The 22,719-nt window shown below is 32.1% G+C and overlaps 1 protein-coding gene across 1 annotated transcript in view; it reads left to right on the top strand.

The window, feature by feature from the left end:
- LOC130903411 (serine/threonine-protein phosphatase 1 regulatory subunit 10-like) overlaps positions 1-22,719 on the top strand; it is a 32,851-nt gene that overhangs the window by 6,821 nt on the left and 3,311 nt on the right. Inside the window, exon 4 of the mRNA XM_057815503.1 lies at positions 1,385-2,461. Within this exon, the coding sequence (XP_057671486.1) occupies positions 1,385-2,461 (1,077 nt within the window). The remainder of the gene's footprint in view (positions 1-1,384; positions 2,462-22,719) is intronic.

The following is a 22,719-nucleotide window of genomic DNA, read 5'->3' as shown; positions in this document are numbered from 1 at the left end:
AAGCAGACTTTTTGGTATTGTGGTGGATATTGAACCGAACTTATATCCTAACAAAAATCTAAGAACTACAACTGATTGCTAATCCATAAGGAGAATTTATAACAGAACTAATCTTGAAAAAACATCACATGAGCAGAATTGCTCACGCGATGTGGTATCTGATTGATTCAAACTTTTAATAAAAATCTGAAAACTACCAGAACTAATTGGTAATCCAAAAGGAAAATTCAGAATCGAACTAACAAATATTTTGGCTCACATGCTCTGGTTCTGAATGAATCAGACTTCGGTGGGTAAATTTGAATGCAAAAATCCTTCTCATTTAAGATATTATACTTATATAATCAGAAAGAGATTAAATAGCAATATTTTTGTAACCTAAATTACCAAGGTTGGAAAACTCAAAACTAGGGTCTTACTCACTAATGGACACTTATCTGCATTATACTTTGCTTCATCACTAAATAATTATTACACTAATTCGAAGGGTTTAATCCTCAAGTTTTCTGATCATGTTTGTGTTGTTTACGTGTTGAATTGCCTCGACGTTAACATGATGAAGCAGCCAATGTACATGGCTACTATTTCCGATGGATGTCACTGTTTTGGCAGTACCAAGGTGCATCGATGATGTTCCTTAATATAATTCTGGAATTGTTGAATAATTTCGATGTTACTTTTACTGGCACAACCTCATAGTTGTATGCCATAACTTCAAATAGGTCTCAATATTTGCTTGTATAGAAGCAGTTTGTTGTACGTGGATAACTGAACCAATAGCCCCAATACAAACAAAAATCTGGAAACTTCAGAACTGAACTAACCTTGAACCAATATTTTTGCTCACGTGATTTGGTTCTGAATGATTCTGACTCTGGCAAATGAATCTAATAATACAGAATAACAATTTACCTCATTAATTTGCTATTTCACTTTTTTTCCAATTATTTGGTAAATTTTTTGATGGTTGAATAATCACTTAAAACATTAGATGTGAATTATCCATTTGATGACTAATTGGGAAAGTTTAAATTGGAATAAATGTTTCTTATTCTTAAAGTTGGGTTTCTTTTTTCCAAATTTTTTTCCATTTTGCTGTCTTTAGTTTGTGGTAGTACCTCATTTAGTTTCTTTCCTCCATTCTCAGTAGCTTTATTGATTTCATCCTTCGTATAACTGTTGTCGTATCAGAGTAAACTTAGTAATCATTTAAAATATAACTAAACATTGAATATTCACTGACGAGTTATATATTTTTTTGGATCAATTTTGTTTAAGCTGAGTATTAAATCTGGCTTCTGTTTTGGGCATGATTATATTTGTTGTACCTTATAATTTACGAATTTTCATATGTGGAACCACCAATATATTATTTATTTTGTAGACGTTGCAGCTTTGTCTTCTCAATTGGTCAAACAATGGTTGGTGATTGTTAAAGGTACAAGTTCTCTTGCGCAAGGACAGTTACAAATGGGAAAAGTGGAAGTAGTCAAATCGGAAACCGAATCGGAAATTGAGAAAAACATATCGGACGGTATAGATATTGTCAAATTTTACAAAAAGGACTCAAAAGATGAAGTTACTTCTCCTAAAAATGCTGCGGAAATTGATGAACCTGCAGAAGCGGAAGAACCTAAAGATGTTGAAATGAAAGATGTATCAGAAGAGAAGAGTAAAAGTGAGGAAAAAATCGAAGATAAGAGTAAATCTAAAAGTTCTTCGAAGAGTTCGAGCAGTAGTCGTGACAGAGATAAAGAAAAAAGTAGGGACAGAGATAGATATAGAGACAAAGGTAGAAGCAAAAGTAGTAGTTCGTCGAAAAGTAAGAGTAGCAGTAGGGATAAAGACCGTAAAGATAGAGATAAAGATCGAAAAGGCGGTGATAAGGATCGAAAAGATGGTGAAAAGGATCGAAGTAAAAGTAGGGATAAGAGCAGAAGTAACGGCGCTATCAAAAGTAGTTCTTCAAGTCATTCTACTAAAGATAAAAAAGAATCTGATAGCAATAGCAAGAAGGAAAAATCCGATAAAGATAAAAGTGAGAAAGATAAGAAAAGTTCTATAGACGCTTTTAAACCACCTTCCCTGGAAAAACTCGGTAGAATACCCAAAAAGACAGTGGACGGTAGTAATACCGAAACGGGCGAAGTTAAAAAGAAAGCTTTTTCTATTGGTATAAGGAAAGACGCTAGCAGTGAGGAGAGACCCAAAACTGTAAAGGTGTTTAACTCGAAAATGAGATCGACGGGATTAGAAGAAGAAGCTAAACCGGCTCCGTCTAGAGTAGCACCTCAGAAGAAGACCGTCACTCCGCCTTCTTTGCCACCTTTACCGCTCAAACGATTGTCTCCGCCTAGAGACGTCAGGGATCCCGTACCGTCGGAAAAGAAAATTAAATTAGACAAAATCGATATACCCGATAGACCGGGTGCCATAAAACTAATACCGCCCAAACCAAAACGTAAGTTTACAAATAATTTACTGCTAATTATTCTTTTGTTTTTCAGGTGTTTACGGATGGCAGAAGAATGTTTAACGGCCACCTACTTTACAAGGCAGGAGACTGTTTGCTTCTCTGCTGTCTCCCATTGTATAGATAAAAAAAGGATTTGGCAGTTTTTTTGAACGGTTTACTTATTTCTTCTATTTTATTTATTGAGGAATTTTCTATAAGTTTTTATTACAGTTGATAAGCACGAGGACCTTTTAATAAATATTGACGTTTTAGTTTTAAATTTACACAACGTAAAAATATATTTCAATTTTTTTTTTCGATATATAATTTCACATCAAAAACTTGTTACAAACATTAATAGCTCTGTGGTTTCTTCAAAATCTAGATAATCGGTTTCTGCAATTAATAGTTCTGTGGTTTCCTAATTATAGTACTTATTAGCTCTGTGATTTCTTCAAAGTCTAGATCTGTGGTTCCCTAATGGTGTACTTGTTGATTTAAATACGGACTAGATTTGTGTTTTTTGCAATTAACAGTTTTGTGATTTCCTAATGATTAACTTTTTTATTGCAGTACTGATTAGTTTCTTTCAGTACTGAATAGCTCTGTGTTTTCTTCAAAGTCTAGATCTGTGGTCCCCTAATTGTGAATTCGATGATTTTAGTACGGATTAACTATGTGGATTTCGCAACGAATTATTCTGTTTTTGCAATCACAACCACAGTTTTGTGGTTTAGTACTGATTAGCCCTGTGGTTTCTTCAAAGTCTAGATCTGTGGTTCTCTAATGACGAAATTGTTGATTTTAGTACTGAATAGCTCTGTGGTTTTCACAACGAATAATTCTGTTACTGCAATCAATAGTTTTGCGATTATTGTAAAATGAATAGTTCTGTAATTGCCGTATGATTAACTTGTAGATTTTAATGCTGATTACCTCTGCGATTTCCAAAACTAATAGTTTTATGGTTTGTGCAATGAATAATTTTGTGGTTCCTTAATGATTAGGTCTATGATTCAAATTAGTTCTATGATTTTCACTACTAATAGTTCTGTTGTTACTGCAATGAATAATTTTGTGGTTCCCTAATGTTTAGGTTTATAATTATAAACTAGTTCTATGGTTTTTGCAATGGATAGTTTTGTGATTTGGTAATGATTAGGTCTGTGACTCCAAACTAGTTCTACGGCTTTTGCAATTAATAGATCTATGGTTTCTTACTGACTTTGGTCTCTATTGTGAGAATTACTTGATTTTAGTTTTTTTTTATTTATATGTCGTAATAGATGCCTTTTTAGTTACGATTATCGGGGAAAAACCGCCCAAATCGCACATTGAGACATTAATCACTTTATTTTGTATACAAATAAAAACGCTAATTGATTAAATTGTTACAAAATGTTGTTGACATTTCGAAATGTTTATTGGAAGGTTCTTTCGTACCTAAGTGTGTATATTTTGCAACTTCGCAGTGCCAAAAAAAATTTTTATAAAGAGTGATATAGTGTGACGGGTCCGCGGATGGCTGTGTTATCTACTTATTTACACTTTTTTAAGTTGTAGGTCTTCGTATGGTAAGTTTTAATATATTATGTAATTATTTGACTGTATTTTTTTTTAAATTGAGACTAATAAAATAATTTTCATCGTAACTAAGGTATATGGGATAAAAAAAGGTCCTTTTCCTCTTGTATACATACAAAATATTACATATCTGCAATCGATTTAAAATTAGCCTATGCAACATTTTTAGAGTATCGATTAAGAATGATGTGAAAATTGATGAGGTGCTGCTCGTTTGTGAAAATACTGGCAGAATACTAGAAATTTCTATTTGGGACAAAGCTAAACTTCCAAATTAAGCCTTTTTCGAACAAACTTTATTTGGAAAAGTCTTGTTTCGGACTAATTTAACTTTGTCAAGTCAATCGTAGACTGAATTGAGTACATGAAAGAAAAGACTTTGACGAAATTGAACTGAGACCAATTTTTGATCAAAAATGAAGCCAAATTTAGACAATATTTAACCGATTGCCATAAAAAGCTTGCTTTTTAGCTAAATTGAATTTGAAAATGCTAATTTTTGGATAACTTCAACTGGAAAAGTTAATCTTGATAAGGAGCCAGTTTTTGGCTAAATTAAGCTTTACAATAATTACCTTTTGACCAAATTTGATATAATTAAAATGGGAGAAAATATAAGTTTTACTGGGAAAGTTGATCTTAAGCTAAATTAAATTTAACATTGATCAAGTCAGCTTTAGAAGAGTCATTTTTTGTCATCAAATTGAAGCTGGAAAAGCCAATATTTGACGAAATCAATCTGCACAACTCATACTTAGAAAAGTTAGTTTTTTGAAAAATTTACTTCCGAAAGGAATTTTCTATACAAAATTTAACTCGGAAAGTCAATTGTAAGCCAAATTAAACCTAAAAGGCCAATCATTGTCCAAAATCAACTTGAGAATTGTCAATTTTTTGACAAACTTCAATTCAATAGAGCCAAACTCATAAAATTAGATTTGGAGGAGCCAATTTTTGACTAAACTTTAGGTGAAAATTTTATCGTTAACCAAATTATAGAATAGTCATTTTTTGACTAAAATTTCCCGTCAAATCAAACTTGGAGATGCCATTTTTCGACAGATTAAACTTGGAAATGTCAATCTGTACAACTCATACTTAGAAAAGTTGTTTTCCGAAAAATTTACTTCGGAAAGTCCAATCTTGACAAAAAATTTAACTCGAAAAGCCAATTGTTGACCAAATCAATCTTGGAAAAGCAATCTTTTGATAAATTCAACTTTGAAACATCAATCTTTGCTGAATTCAATTTATTAAACCAATTTTTGGTTAAATTAAACTGGATAAAAGTCCAATCATTGATCAGAACCAGTTTTAGGATAGTCAATTTTTGACAAACTTCAATTTATTAAATCCAAATTCATATAATTCAATTTGGAGGATCCAATTTTTGACCAAAATCTATTTGGAAAAATAATTTTTTGACAATTTCAAATCTGAAGAAGCAATACGCACCATTTATACTCAGAAAATCCAGTTTTTGGACAAATATTTAATCAAACAAAGCCAATGGTTGCCAAAAATTTAGTATAAATTCAACTTGAGCCCAATTCAATTGAAAAAATCCAATTTAGACCAAATTCAACGTGGAAAACTCCAATATTATAGTACGTAAAACTTATTTTGAACCAATTTTATGTAAAAAAAGTCAATCTTATACCAAATAGAAAACTTCAGAAGCGTTTCTAAATATGGTTTCTATTTTAAATTTCCCATTCCCCAAGAACACAATTTTCCAGTTGAAGAACAGTTTCAAAGACTCCCGGCAAAACAAAATATCTCAATTGGGATAAAATCGCAAATAAAAATATTGAAATTAATATTCAATTAGCCTAAATTTGTATATTTGAAGAAATATCTCGAAATAAAAGTCTTTCAAAACCTGATAATATCGACTCAAACTTCAAAAATTTAATGGATAATTACATCCTGGCTTAAATAATCCTTTCGAAAGTTTCGTGTGCAGCTTTAGAAATCGTCGCAACCAAAATTAATTCAATTGAAATTTGATTCAAACGAAATATTTTGAATTAGTACGAGATTAGTATAAATTATTATTACCTGGAAGTGAATGTAGATAAGAAAACAAAATAATATGAATTATGAAACGCAGTTGATCAAAATAGCAAAATAATATTAACTTGAAGAACCAATTTTTGATCAAGTTGAGCTTAAAATACCAATCATTGATCAAAATGGACAGTTTTTTTATCAAACTTTGATTCGGTGAATACAAATTCGTATATTGCAATTTGGAAAAGCCAATTTTTGACTAAAATTACGTAGAAATTTGATGTACCAAATTATAGGAGTCATTTTTTGACCAAAATTTACTTGAAAAATCAAACTTCACCGTCAAATTGGAGTTGATGGAGGCAATTTTTGACCATATCAAACTTAAAAAAGCAATTTTTCGACAATTACATCTTAGAGCAGTTTCTACAACTTATACTTACAAAAGCTACTTTTCGGAGAAAACTAATGGGGAAAAGCCAATCTTCAACGAAAACCTCAACCAAAAAAAATGTTTTCATCCAAATTGTCAGTTCAGTAAATTCAAATTCGTATAATTCAATTTGGAGAAGCCAGTTCTTGACCAAATTCAATGTGAAAATTTTATTTTTAATCAAATAATAGAAAAGTCATTTTCTGACTAAAATTTCCCGTCAAATCAAAGTTGGAAAAGCCAATCTTTGACCAAACCAAACTTGGAAAAGCAATTTTTTTACGAATCCAACGCAACCTGCACAATTTCTACTTAGAAAAGTCGCTTTCCGGACCGAATTAAATCGGAAAATCCAGTCTACAATAAAAAATTTAACTCAAAAAACCATCATTGAACAGAAATAGCTTAAAATAGTCAATTTTTAATAAATTCCAATTCAGTAAAGCTAAATTCACCTAATTAATTTTAGAAGGGTCAATTTTTTTGACTTAATTTAACGTGGAAGCTTAATCTCAAAGTTGAAAAAGCCAATCTTAAGTCAAATTAAACAGAAAACTAATTTATTGCTAAATTTAACGCAATATGCAAAACTACAACTTAAAAAACCATCATTGATTAGAATCATCTTTAGAATAATTAATTTTTGACAAACTTCATCTCAGTAAAGGGAAATTCTTTAAATTGAATTTGGAAAAGCCAATTTTTGACCAAACTTTACGTGAAAATTTAAATCCTAAACCAAATTTTAGAATTGTCATTTTTTGACTAAAATTTTCCGTCAAATCAAAGATGGAAAATCCAATCTTTGACCAAATCTAACTAAAAACCAATTTTTTGACGAATCCAACGCAACATGCACAATTTATACTTGAAAAAGCCCCTTTTCGTGCCGAATTAATTCGAAATGGCCAATTTCCCATATAAAATTCAACTTTAAAAGCCAATTGTTGATCAGATTGATTTCAGTAAGCCAATCATTGACCAGAATCAGCTTTAGAACTGTCAATTTTTGAACAAACTTCAATTTACTAAATTTTTGAGGTTATTCAACGCTGCTTTTTCGATGCTAATCGTTAAACACCACCTACTGGTAACGAAAGAAACGAAACTAACAATAATTGATTAGAAAAACTACATATACAACAAAATAATTAATATAACGTTAATCGATTTAATAAACACTATTGTATGAAGGAATTTGTTTTGGAAAGCGAAATCTACCGTCCTTGTCATACGTATATGACTATAAATAGAACCAAAACTCTTAAGGTTGTCTTACACCTACCGATTATTCTACCGTTGTATATATTTACCACTGCATATCGAGATTAGAGAAAATTTGGTAAAAAATATAAAGAAAATTAAAAAAACAATAAACTGGGGATGAATCGCATAAACTAAATTTGCCGGTTTTGTAAAATTACACGCTGGAACATCCATACAGAACTGCAGGTTGTACCAACTCTCCATGCAAAAATTAGGACGCAAGCCGCGGGTGATCGTCCACCATTTTGATTGGTAGTGACCAAATGGCGCCTGCAACAGTTAATAGTAGAGGCTCACATCACTGAAAGAGATCAGTGGACTAGTGACTCCAAGTCCGCTATATTAATATTAATAATGCAGTAACGTGGTGAACGATTGATTCAAAGTTGAATAGTTTAGACGGAACAGTCTTCCGCAGAAGACACCTCGAAATAAGCGAATCTTTTTTCGCTTGGGGCACGCGCTACCGTCTTCCAAACCATTCGCTGTAATAAAATAGCTGCAAGATCCAGATCGTTTGGGTTCTCGGTCACTCTGGCAATAAGGGCTCGCTAGACCAGGATCAACCAAATCCAAAAGTGTTTCTAACGCGTCTCTTGGGAGGCGGCACACATAGAAGGACCTTCCGCCACTTACCAAACAACTCTGATTAAATAGACGTCACAGCTTGCCTAATGACATCAAAAGGTTGAAACCAAATTACCTGATAGGCTTCTCAAAGGAAGGTAAAGTCAAATGGGGCACGACGAGCCAATCAGAAGACTTATGGCTACCCACTAAGCTACTATGAACCTTTCCGCAATTTGAAACATGAATGTGGGGGCGGTTGAGAGAAAGTACAAAACTGAACAATGTCTTGTATACGAATTTACTAATCGATCTCATCAGTACAAATTAGAGATGGCTAAAACTAGGGGTTATTAGTGAAAATAGATTTTCCGTTTCAAACCTAAGACAACGTCTATTTTGGATATTAATTATTACTACATGTATGAAAAATACACTGTTGAGTATTATGAACAGCACTGTAGATACCATAATGCCGCGGGGTAAACAAAAACTACGTCAAACAAACGAGGTTAAATCCTTCTACGTCACGTACCGAGAAACTTCGCTATATAATATGATAAAATTATCTATAATACACTTTGAAAAAAGGGTTAAGGGTAAAAATTGATTCTACTCTGAAAATGAGACTTGTCTCCTGTTTATTGCTGTACAAGGACAGTTTTAACTCGTTAAAGTCTCGTCGAAATTTAGATCTGCTGGAAGATGATTGATATGAGTTGGATCGAAAAAAGTTTGGCAAGTTAGTAAGGTAAAAATAATCAAAACTCGAAGAAATATTTGATAATAGGGTGGGCGTAATCCATGTTCATTCAATATTTTAAATTTTGGAATAAGACACGCGAATTGATCCAAAAAATTCTGTTCTAGCATCGCTACATTAGTTATAACAAATTTTTCATTCTACTTGAACTAAAAATCTGAAAGTATGATCAGTCCTAAGTCACTTGGGGAGTTACCATGAAGGCTATCCAGAATTGGGGAATCCCCGTACGTCGCTGGCTTTAAAACAATGCTCTAAGTTTGAATATCTTACTATCATTCCTTCTGGGTTCAATAAATATTTACCCAAATCTAGTCCTGAATATGTATGTTGATTAAACCCGGGTATTATTTTTCTTCGGGACGTTAGCCTTCGAAGGGTGCTTAAAGATAGTTCAAGTGAAGGCACCCAAAATGAGGAATGCACATTTTGTTGCAGGAAAAACATCGATTTCCTCCAAAAGTGCAGCCACTTCAATATCTTTTTTCCCTTCAAATCCATATGAAAAATGAAGGTTGTATTTTCGTGTGAAATATAATTCAAAGGTTGATTAACGACCTTTATCAGTAATCAATCGTAGTTATTCGTTGGTTAAAGTTTGATAAGATAAGGACGATTTTGTGAGGGAGGTGGTTTGTTTGAATAGGCTCTGATATAGGAATAGCTCCTCTGCAGGGCTGGGGTTGTGGTGGTAGGGTTTGATTAACTATTCCTAAGGGGATATTTTGGCCAAAAAGAAACCTAGCGAAGCTTGAAAGGCGGATTATTTTTTTTATTATTGTGAGGTTTTTTTGGTTTTTTGAATATTGTGCGGGCTGTTGCATTAACAATTCTTATAGTAGTCGCTAGATGGCTCTAGATTGGTTATATCAGTTTGTAATACTTTCATGTTTGCTTCTAGAAGGGACAACTGCCCAAAGTTGGATACGTTCACGAAAAAATCTATTTAAGTATAAAAGTAGAAAAGCTAGTAATGATTTAAGAAATCTATCGTATTTTCGTTATAAACTTTTCTTCTATGAAAGTTTGTAACCATTGAAAATTATGCCAATATTTTTGCAAACGAGTAACTCTCAAGGATCACGTCAATCTTTTTTCAACTAAAAATTTAAATGAACCATATACCCTTTGAACAAAATTTCTACGTTTGTATAGGCAATGGAATATAAGTATTAATTAGATCAGTGGTTCCCAAACTTATTTGTTCTACAGCTCGACGTTTTAGAAAAAAAAATGATACTTAGTGCCCCTTTGAAATATTTTTTTTTTTTTTAAATTTGAATACGCAAGTAAATGTTTGTATTCTTTTGTAAATATAGTGAAAAATAAAAATTAATGTTTGAAAATTATGAAACATCTAGCTGGAGTAACCGGCATTGCTCATGAAGGTATGTGGTTGTTGGAATAAAAGGACTATAAACTTCCATTCGTTCATGCTCTTTTACACTTAGGCATTGCATAAAATACAGAATAAAACATTCCAGAATGTTCCGGGATGTACCCGAACCTTCAAAACGACTAATCTTGTTTTATATCTTTCCAATAAAGCTCCATCGTATCATTTTTCATTCATTCATTATCATTCAAGTGAAATTGGGAACTGAAAGGAGATAAAATCACATTCCAGAATTCTGGATTGCTCTAGACCAGTCTAGACATTGATTGAGGACGGAAGTTCCTGATCTTATATCTTTAAAAATATGCCATTCTGATGAAAACAGAAGGAAAACCTTATTCTAGAATGTTCTAGACATTTTTAGAGGTCGAAACTTCTAGATCCTAAAGTAAAAAGTAGACGAAAGATAGTAAAAAACATTCTAGATTGTTATGGAATGATGTTGAATATTGTGGAATATTCTAGACATTTTTAGAGAACGTATTTTCCAGCTCTTGTATCTTTATAAACAGACTGCTCAATGAAAAACGAAAACTTCTTCTTGGACGTGAGTCAAAACATTCTGGAACACTCTTGAATATTCTGGATTGCTCTAGAAATTGGTTGAGGACGAAAGTTCGTGGTCTGATATCTTTAAAAATATGCCATTCAGATAAAAACAGAAGGAAAACCTTATTCTAGAATGTTCTAGACATTTTTAGAGAACGTATTTTCCAGTTCTTGTATCTTGCTCAATGAAAAACGAAAAGTTCTTGGACGTGAGTCAAAACATTGTAGAATGATCTGGAATATATTCTGTCCTGTTATGGAAATTCTAGTCTTTGTATCTAGAAAAACGTGCCAGTGAAAACGGAAACTTCTTCTTACCTTTGCGATAGGAGAATATTTTAGAAAGTTGTAATTAACTATCGAATGTTCTAGAATTTTCTAGAAGGCGAAACTTCTAGATTTTATATCTTCAATTATATATATATAAATACGGAATCATTTTTACGTCACTTTCTTTTATAATACGAGTAAAAGTTGAAATTTTCAATTCGGAATATTCATTATTTTATTTTCACCTTTTTCTTATAGTTATTTGTAAATCTATGTCTCATCACCTCCATTTACCAAGGGGCTTTAACCTCATTTTGAGAACCACTGATCAATATTAATCAATCGGTACATATAGAATAACATGCATGCGTTACAATATTTTTTATCAATTCGATAACAAAAATATTCTTTCAAGTAAATTCATTTCAACTGACAGCCGTTTTTTTGATTTAGAAACTTTAGATTTACACGTATGTTTTATCTCATGATTATATTTAACGGTGGACATCCTGTAGTATAGATTCTTTGCTTTTACTCTAACTGCAGATTCGTAAAAATAACTTTTTATAATCGGTTCCATTAATTTTTTTTATCGGAATCGACTCAGTGCAGAAGTCGAATGGTTATTAAAGAAGAGGATTAAATTTTAGTGCGTCGGTACTTTCGTTAAAAAAAAGGTACGTCATTAGGATAAGAAACGTGCGTCAAAAATTAGTAATAACAGGACCGGATTTAGAGGTTTGGAGATGAAGTTGAATCCCACAAAAAATAACTTTCTGTCCGGTTTATAATTACAATAAAACACGTTGGTTTATCGTTTTCCGGATCGTAGAATCCATTCGTCTTATCGATAATTGGATTGGTTGATATTCGGTACTGTTTTTTGAACTGGATTTATGAATTACTGCAGTAGAAAAAGTCGAAAATACTTTATTAATACAATTTTTATTTGCATTGAATTGGAAACTGTGTCTTGATGTTGTTAAGCAGATCGACGAATGGATCCATTTTTTGGTTAGGTTCATTTAACATTAGTTTCGATTATGTTAGGTTAGGTTAGATTTCCTTTCGTTTAGGTTAGGTTTTGTTTTGTTTAGGTTAGGTTATTTTAATTGGGCGATAACTCATTTCGTGTAATTCTTGATGGACCGGAAGTTAACTAATCCAATTATTAAAAGTACCAAAAATGGATTCTGCGATCTTGAAAATGCCAAATTATCGTGTTTTTATTATTCGAAACCAAAAGTAATTCCATTATCTGAAATCAAATTATGGGGAAGCTTATTTTGTCGAAAAATTGTTGATTCCAAAGATTTTTTCCTGAAGTTTTCATGGCGGAGTCTCCGAGATTGTAGCCTCAGATGCTTTACTCTGAATCTGGTCCTAAATGATAATATTATGTCATTATGAGACGCACGTTTAGAAGGGAAACGGGCGAAATATATTTTGATTATAAATAAAGATGAGAAAACTTTTGGTTACTTGATTGGTTTTTTTTTATTTACCCTGCTTCACCTACCTACACTATCCAACATGTTACTCATCGACATTAAAAAAAATGCTACAAATGGAAAAATTTAGCTTTTTATAGGTTATCAATAAAATGAATCCAAAAATGATCGTAAATTATATTGGTACAATTAACGATGAAATAATTTACCAAACGATTTATTTATATGTGTCACAAGACGTCGAATGACGATATTCGATGACAAATCGAATTATTCCTTGATAAAATCAAAAAAATAATTTATATAGAATCGGCAAACACGTTATGTTGAACAAAAAACGTGAGTTTAATTGTCGAATCATTTAATATTGTTACGAACTCGTCCACGACTTGAACCGTGAAACCGGTACTATTCGATTCTATTAATGTAATAGAACAGTTCGATTATGTATAGAACAGTATCGGCTTCACGGTTCATGTCGTGGACGAGTTCATGACGATTAATCATCTCAACGATAGATAGTTTCGATTTATATTATCGACATTCATAAATATTTAAAAAATCTGTAGATAAATTAACTTTTTAGACCTTTTTATATGGTCTTGTTGATTTTCGGTTGGTTTTGAATGGAAATTCTGTTCATTATAATCTTTTTGTCTTCTAAATTCAATTTTTATTCAATCTTTTATGAAATTTTGATGTTAGTGGAAGATTTTTTCTAATATTTTGAAGAACATCAATTTTTTCACTACCTGAGTATTTTTTTCATTTTTCTTTAAATTCGTAATCGAATTTCTCGTGATTTTTTTCAAATTAAAATCAATGCCCTTCTAATCTGCCAGCTTTAAATACTGCAAACTTCGATTCTTACCAATTTTATTTCAAAATAAATAGTTTCAGTTTTATTTAAAACACCACACATAAGTAATATTTAATAAATAATTGATTTTAATTGAAAATAATTAAAAAATATTACGTTATGTTTACTTAAGCAACGTATTGATTAAATCTGTTGTTACATGAACTTGACATCAAATAAAAATCGAGTCATTTGATTCTCAGTATCCGTTATTTATTTTAATATTAGATATTTACTTAAAACGTATCAAAATACTAACAAAATTAATTTTAAGGTATACACCCATCGGTTATTTTAATACCATGTATTTACAAAAACTATACGTTTACAAAATGATCAAATTACAGTGAATTTTAAATAATTTGAACGCCTCTCAATAACCGAACATAAAAACATCTAAACGTTGATAAATTCAGATTAAAATCAATAACAATTATCACAAATTCATCGATTTGTTAATAACATGATTGATAGTGTAGGTGGAGCAAATTTAAATGATTGTAACACTATAAACGAGATTACCACAATAATTTTTTTCCAAATCGAAAATTTATTTGTCGTAATCGAAAGTTTTTTTAATCTGTCAATTCAAATTTGACTTGAGCGGAGTATTTTTTTATTTTCGATTTCCGCGTTATAGTTTTTCCAGATTGTAGATTATAAAAACCCTTGCCGACAATTTTGTTTGATCTACCATAGGCGTAGATACCTCATTTTATAAATTTATTATTTATATAAATACTTTTAAAAACATTAAATTATAAAACGTAAATAGACGAGTAAAATGTAACTGTCTGTGAGGGAGTTTGGTTTAAACAGGGTACCAGACGTGAACTGAGCCCTTTTTGTACCCCATTCGTCTATTAGAACTTCGGTAGACTTTTAACTGACGCTATAGAACTATCTCTGACGATTCGGTTATTGCTTTATTCAGTTTTTTGTGTTTAAAACTTGACGCAATATTTCTAATTGTATTCTGGATAATTTAATAACTTTTGTTGACCTACGTATACAATCCTAGTAACTTTTTCAACTGATTTCGGTTCTGTGAAACCACAGCAACCCCTTTCGTGACTATTCGATAATTTTTTTAAACATTCGAATATATTTAAAATAGCTGGGTTTGTATATTTAAATCTTTATTATTAAATTCATAACTGTCTTTATTCTCACTACACTGTGCATTTTCATTGTCTTCATTCGCCCATGGTCTATAGAACGCCATATTTAAATAAATCTCACCAAACCACGCCACTGCTTATCGCAGACTGTCTAGCAGGAATATTTCAAAGAAATTATTTACGTTCAAATTCATCCAGATATATTAGTTTTGCGATTGGAGTTATTTGATTCTTTTTAAATTCCTTCAAAGCTGTTTATTTATAAACAATATTACTGAAGGGGTTGAACCCTTATACGTGATTTTTTAACGTCAGGGCTAGTAGAGTCATGAAGAAAATAAAAAATATGAAGTTGAATGAGACAAAATGAAGTTTAGTAGTTAGAATATTTAATAATCGACAACTTAATCACAAAAAAATAATTATCAATAGTACAAATTTTTTGATCTCACGTTATAAGTGAATTACTAAAGTGAGGGATCAAAAACGTAGCTAGTTCGTAGCACTAGAGGGTGTAATTCGTAGTAATAATAGAAATAATCATCGGATCAAATGGTAGGGGTAAGTGGGGAAGCTACCTCAATAAAAAGTTTGAGGATTGATGAATTTTGACAAACTTGTATTCGTTGTTTTACAAAGAATCATCAAAATACTCTGTAGCACATCAGTCTTTTTCGTAATAGCATTCGAAGATTAGTACAGTAGATACCATAATAAAGATCGTTGTTTAGCTTCACATACTCGTTGATTTCATCTTCTAGTGCCTTTGAAGACGCGTTGATGAATCTTCTCATACTTTTCGCAGTCGATCCAACATTCAACCGTTTACGTAGTCTACTCACGTTAAATCCAACTTGAGATGTAGCTTTTAGTTTGCTAGAACTCTTTGAAATTGATTGTTTGACAGCTTCTAGTTGTTCCTCATGACAAAATTTCTATCCGGCACCTTTTTTTTTGTAATCTCGAAGTATTTTTTATGTGTAATTATACTCTGAAATAACGAATTGCATCATAAATACAAAGCTACGCCCATGCGTATCCTTACTCGACATGTCTTGTCCCAAACCGTTCAAAATTGAGCATCACCAAAATATTTACCATGGATTATTGAAAATAAGGCAATGCCTTGCGTCACTTAGAATGGGGGTTGTCTGTTTGTACAGATAAACCGTTTTGAAAACAGGAACAAAGAGGACAAAAATCTTTAAAAGGATAGACGGAGTTAAAAAGAATTTTACAGTTGTGGAACTGTTACCTTATAGAGATGCGGCAAAGGCTTAAACTTCAATAAAACGACTCGCCCAGATGGAATACAACCAACTGGAAAATTGTTCGGGTTTAACCCATACCAAAAGAAAAGTAAAAAAGACGGTTTCCAATATCTACCGTCTGATTACTTCACTCCCAGCTATTGCCAAAGTCGTTAACCAGCAAATCCTGAGATATCTTGAGTCTGTTAACTTCCGTAAACATGGAACACCCGGGGACCTCTTGGTTTATGTCACCAACGTATGGACTGAAGCTACAGACATATACATATATTACCGATATGAATTCTTGGAATATAAAAATTCTTCACTATCTTTTAAAGATTGTTAGCACCAAAAAACAATTGACAATAACAACTCTAATTTCACTTTGTGACAGAAAAATGAGACATCATTATAAGTCATTGCGATAGAATCTAGTTTACTGTTTCTTCCGACAGAATTTACATTATATGATGATGAAATTAGTATAAGTTTTGTCTTTTTTTTTAACGCATAAATTTACTGGGCTCTTTGATTTGGGCGAAACATTTGACATGAATCTATTTTCCAACCTGCGTGATCTACGACTACCCTATCAAAATGGTTTTCGTAGCATGTACATAATAACTTCTTTTCGTGCGTCTCTGTCCTTCGCAACATCCCTCTTAATAATTGTCAACAGCTTTCTTGTGCGACCAATGCGTCTTAGTACTTCGTCTTGGTGATTCTGTGAGTCCAGAGTATCTTCAGGATGCGTCTATAGAGCCACATCTCAAATGGCTCAAGTTTTTTGATCATTTGAGCTTTCAAGGTCCAAGTTTCCAGCAGTACTGATCACACATATCATTCCATGAAACATATTCTGACGTGGAGGTGTACTTGACGAATGCCTTTCGAACCTTTCCAATTCTGATCTTGATTTCTTAATGTTATCAATTTATTCTCCATAAAAACGTTCTCAATTCTCTAATGTCATGTCCTTTCAACAGTCGTTTGTAATAAGTTTCTATTTTGCACTATCCAAACCGAACCCAGAGTCTCTTTAACCTAAACGCTATTCAGAATTTACCAAAAACTAAAACAACTTAGAGCTAAGATCCCACCTAGAGCAGTATTTGTAAGGGCTACTCGGCAAGCAATTAGTGGATTATGAACACCAAGTACGTTTTCAAGTTATCAGGATTTCTTATTTTGAAAAGTGCCTTTGGAATCGGCTACCAAGGCACGTCTTTCCCGATGACTACAGCCTACAAAAGTTAAAGACTACTTAGTATCTATAGGCATCTCTGAACAACTGCTTAAAGGTGATATCAGACGGTTTATTCATTTCTGTCTTTCATTCAGCATCTTCCATTAGGAATGAAACGTCTAGGCATTAAACGAATCAAAAATGATAAATGGATGTTGGATTCCGGCATTCGGTATCAATCACTTGCACCCTAATGAACGAAAAATGAAACGTATAAACACGAAGAGTTCGTTTGACGAAATATTCGAGGAAATGAGCGAATAAAGTTCATTTTTTTGATATTTTGTGTGTGTGGAATGAAAAAAAAGGAGAATTCACTTGAGTGATCATTCGTTCGAATGAACCGTCTGATATCACCTTAACAACCGATTTCAATTCCATAGATTATTTCGCTTTAACAAATGTTTACAGTGTTCTGTGTTTTGGAAATTAGATTTTCGGTTCGCGTGTCCAACGAACGTTCAAAGCTCAGATTAAAATTGCCATCGGCTTCTGATTACGAAAAATAATTTTATCTTGAAAACCTATAAGTTAAACTAAAGGAAATCATTGTTAAGTTTACAATTCCACCACTAGAGGGTGTAATTGGTAGTAATAATAGAAATAATCATCGGAACAAATCACGCTTGTAGTTTTTCCTAGTGAGAAGCTACCTTTTATGAGGATTGATGAATTTTGACAAATTTCTAATCGTTGTTTTACAAAATACTGTACATTTTCCCGAGGATTTATTGGATTCGTGTGTTTCAAAATTAAGGATGTTAAGGACCATACGTTTAGTTGAATCGTTTCATCATTCACTGGACTGCATGTAATGTAACTAGTGAGCAAAATCATCGTTTACCGATGGCTTCAAGAAGTTAAACTAATGGAAGTTGGATCTGCTGTTAGAAATAATTGTTTGATGAAAGAAAACTATTGTTGCGTGGCTACTTTCAAGAATCACAGTGCTATCTAAAATTGTTTAAAAAAAATCTCGCCGGTTATTTAAATAACACAAATATATTTTATTATATATTTACCTGGGTAAGTATGGATGAAAAGGTAAGCTTACATTGTTAAGGTACTAAATTTATTAGAAATTATTCGACATTTTTTAAACCGAATATGTGTATACGTAACTGTTTTAGAAGATAAATATATCTTTAAAGATCGGCAAACTATTTTAGTTTTTCTTTCTTCCTGTCCAAAAAGTCCTAAAAAAATATTTATTAAAAACTCAAAAATATAATCGAAACGTATTGGAAATAATCGCAAACAGAATCGGTACCTCTTGTTTGGACAGTTTTTTATTGCACATATTTTTTTGTTAGTGATTAGAACTGATTGAAAAAATGCGGTGGTTTGTCTTTGAGAAATTTTTGAACACGAATCGATATCGTTGAGCTTCGAGTGAAATTAACCATGAGATAACATTACGTAGACGTCTAATCAAATTTGCTAAAAAAAAAATACTATTTTGTGTCATTTTTTGGTTAAAAAAAATGATCATACTTCAGCCACCGTATCTGATTAAAATGAATATATTTCGTTTAAAACCATTAGAAATACGAGAGTTGTACCAAAAGTAAAATTCTCATAATATTATTTATTTGTACATCTTTTCAAAAAAGTGCTTCGGCTCTTGTATTTTTAAATCGAAGAAGATTCCTGCCAATTCGTTGACCTCTGATCGGCCTTCATCGTCGCTCTTAAAGTGCTCCTTTAGCTTGGAGATGAGGTGATATTCGCTGGGAGCTAAGTAAGGGGAATGGGGTATAATAGTCAACGCAAATTTTCTGGATTGTTCTCTGGAATTTGATCAGTTTTTCACAATATCTGCATGAGTTTATTGTCGTATCGGCTCACATGAAATTGATGCCAAAACACAGACGCCACAACATTACCTGCCCATTGCGTTCGCTTGAATTTATTTGTGAACCAGAGTCTCGACCATTGTTACAATAGAGTCCAACAACTTTTCATTGTTGAAGACGGTGAAGCAGCTGCTCCTTGTGTTCGTTAGTTAGCATCCAGAAGGTGCGAGTTCTTCAAGAATACGTTCAACTAAATCACGGACGATCACCCACCGATCTTTCGTTCTATTCTTCATTGTGAATTTCCATGCGACCGTCAGCAAAACCCCTGCACCATTTGCGAACGTGCTGAACGGACATCACCATAAACCTGTCAGTTGCCAATGAATCGCCTCGAGTGGTAACTTCCTTACGAGGAGAAACTTCCATCTTTGACGGCTGCCAAGCGAACACTGATCAATGTAGGACGGGTGACACGACAGTGGGGGAATCACTGCGCATGGCACTGTTGTCGGATTTAACCTAGCACGAGGCTGTAGCTCATTGGGAACCTTACTTTCGGTACAATTCTCTGATAAATTGGGGAAATATAGAAATTGTATGGAGATACGCAACGCCTGTACTGCTAGTACGTGTTATTGACGTTTTCGTTGGTAATCTCTGCAAGTTAGACCTCATTCGCTGTTATATATGTTGAAGTTCATAAGTGTGTGTGTAGATTGGGTGATGAAAGATGGGTCAACAAAATGATTAGTGAGTTGCGGAAGATGGAGAAAGGTCTTAAAAGGATAGAATGTTTCGATGGCAAATAAAAACCGTGCTCATTTGATATCCAGAAGAGAATATACAAGGAGTGTGTGTCTAGGAGGACGTTGTCAAGCGGCTGTGGGCTAGGATTCTTCACCACGACTACGCATCAACGCATTCGTCGTTAAGAATTCAGCCAGTAGACACAATGCATGGCACCCACACTAAGATCTAGCTTTGATGGAGACTATTACCCGGAATTAAACGGTATCGAGTCGATCATTAGCAGACGACGGCGGTTTTTAAGTCTTAACATCAGCATATTTGCAAAATCTTTATAATAAAATCTGTCGAAATTTTTTATTCAATTCAATTCCGAAAAATGGCTGAGGGAAACCGATATTAGGGTATATTAAGAATATGCATGTTAAATAATAGATTTCTAATGAGTCTATTATTCAATAGAAGGTTAGGTTGATTATAATTTTGAAATAAAACAAATGTTTGACCATTTTTTTACAATAATATTGCTTTTAATTGAAAATCGACTGAGAAAATTAGTTGGACAACATCCTCTTACTCATTTCGCGTTATGATGTAACAAAAGCTTTTTAAAAAAAGGCCAGAAAATACAGATTTTAATTTAATGCATATCAATCACCGTTATTGGGTTGACCAAAATCCCTATTGGACGCGTGAATTCCATACCCAACTGCTCCTAGTTTTTCCATCAATTTGGATCTAAACTTATGTAGAGGATGCGATACCAAAACAAATTTATACACCATCTTCAATAACTGATAACTCGGTATCACTCTATTAGATTTTTTTGGGGGGATATATAGAAATAAGGTTGATTTTATTGAACGTGATGATAACGTCGAGCTGCAACAAAGTCTGTGAGACAAAATTAGACAAGCTATTTGTTATTTTTTTCCGGCACAATTCTTGTAAAAATATTTTTTTGGAATCATCACAATTTGTTACCATTTTGAAAATGAAAAGAGTTGAAACGTGGTACAGTTTTTTAAGAAATGTGACTAAGAGTAATTTTATAAAAAATATTCATCCTACATTAGCTCGAAAATGGCCAAAAAAATTCTAAAGTAGACAAATAAATTAATTATTACTAGAGCGAAGAAATATCTTCAATAATTTACTTTGGAAACTGAAAATTCACTAAGAATTATCGTTTATAAATCAAACATAGTGTTTCGAGTTTAGAAATATCGAAAAGTTTTATTTTGGTATTTCGAATTTTATATTTCGCGTGCATTCAAGTTTCGTAAAAAAAATGTTTTTTTTTGTAAAAGATAAAAATAAAAGTTTGGTTATTTCAGTTTTTCACATAAATTTTGAGGTTATCTGTAAAAAGTTTAAATACAAAAGTTGTAGATCTTTTCATTACCTACAACTTTACCATTCGACTTTTTTCCGTAGGATTTATAGTTTTACCGGAAATCGTTTTTTATTTCATTTTTATCAGATTCTCCTCCTCGAATGTATTTCATCCTACCATTCTTTGTAATAATGACGCTGAAAACTGGGTGATCAATAAAAGGAAAGAAAACATAATCACAGTAGTGGAATTGAATTATTGGCGTAGAAAATACCAGATAGATAAAAATAATTACCAACTAAAGTTCCAAGGATAGAAGGGAACGAGAAAGATCCAGAAAATCTTGTCGAGATAATGTCAATAAAGCAATGAGGAAGAGATATTTAGATTTAGACCACTGGGAGGATGGATGTAGATTTTTCCCAATTTTTTTTTATGCGTTGTCCACACTTTTGATGCATCTATATAATGCAATTAGTTTTATAATGATTAAATTTTTGTTTTCCCAAAATTAATGAAAATAAGTCGAGGTCAAAATATACTTAAAAATACTGTACTTTCGGAATTTCTTCTGCTATTTCGTCTTTCCCCTCTTTCTCTAATACTATCAATTTCACTGTCACTTATTTTTCTAGTTGATTTTGAAACGGCTTCTATTAAAATCATTTTTTTATTAATTCATAATGTTTGGGGCCAAGCGCCCTGGCCTATTTATAGATTAGAAGATTTCCGTAGAATTAAATGGCAATTTAAATAAAAAATATAATTGGTGGCACAGTATGGAGCTTTTTAAATATATAGATTAGAAAAAAATTACTTTTATCTACTTGAATCGTTAAAAAGTTGTTGAGAAATTTATCCGTGACGTGAAAGTTTTTACGAAATTTTTTTTCATCAAGTGTTTTTTGTCTATGAAATGAAACTCGTTTTATTATATAAAAAAATGTCATCTAGGTCATCGTTATAAGTAAATTATAAACACGACTTTCCTTGAAACCACGTTGAACATTAGCTTATTAATTGATTCATCGTTGAATAAACATTTTTTTACTATAAAAATTATTTTTCATAAATTTTCTCAAGGTTACTATGAACTATTTAAAAAATTATGTTTTTACGGAAAAAAACAAGCGAATAAAATTGAGGTAACTTAAATTTTCTCTTCAGTCATATTAATATAATATTAGAAAAGATTTATTACTTTGAATAATTTTAACAACTTTTTTATTTATTTTTTTTTTAAACTTAAATTCTCGTATGTTGTAGTTTCGTTTTCCAATTTTTAAAAAATTATTATTAATTCAATCCACTCAAAGATTCTGTCCTCTCCTACAACAAGTTGTGTTCGATATTTAGAAATTTCAAATCAATTTGACGCTTTGAAATGATAAAAAATCGAAGTCTTTTCATAATACACACACGCGACGTTTATGTGAAACTACATATAAGACAGACTAGTGTTAAAACTTTTTTTTGGGAATATTCTAGTGCCCCTACCATCAAATTTTAATTTGGAACAAGTTCATTTTGCTTCAACTTATTTTCCCTTTTATTTTGAACCACATCTTTATTCATTTCAAATCCTTCAAGTTGTAATTTCTAATTTTTTTT

This window comes from Diorhabda carinulata, chromosome 2, assembly GCF_026250575.1.
Source record: "Diorhabda carinulata isolate Delta chromosome 2, icDioCari1.1, whole genome shotgun sequence".
Classification (NCBI taxonomy): domain Eukaryota; kingdom Metazoa; phylum Arthropoda; class Insecta; order Coleoptera; family Chrysomelidae; genus Diorhabda; species Diorhabda carinulata.
This window is presented reverse-complemented; position numbering and strand designations above follow the sequence as displayed.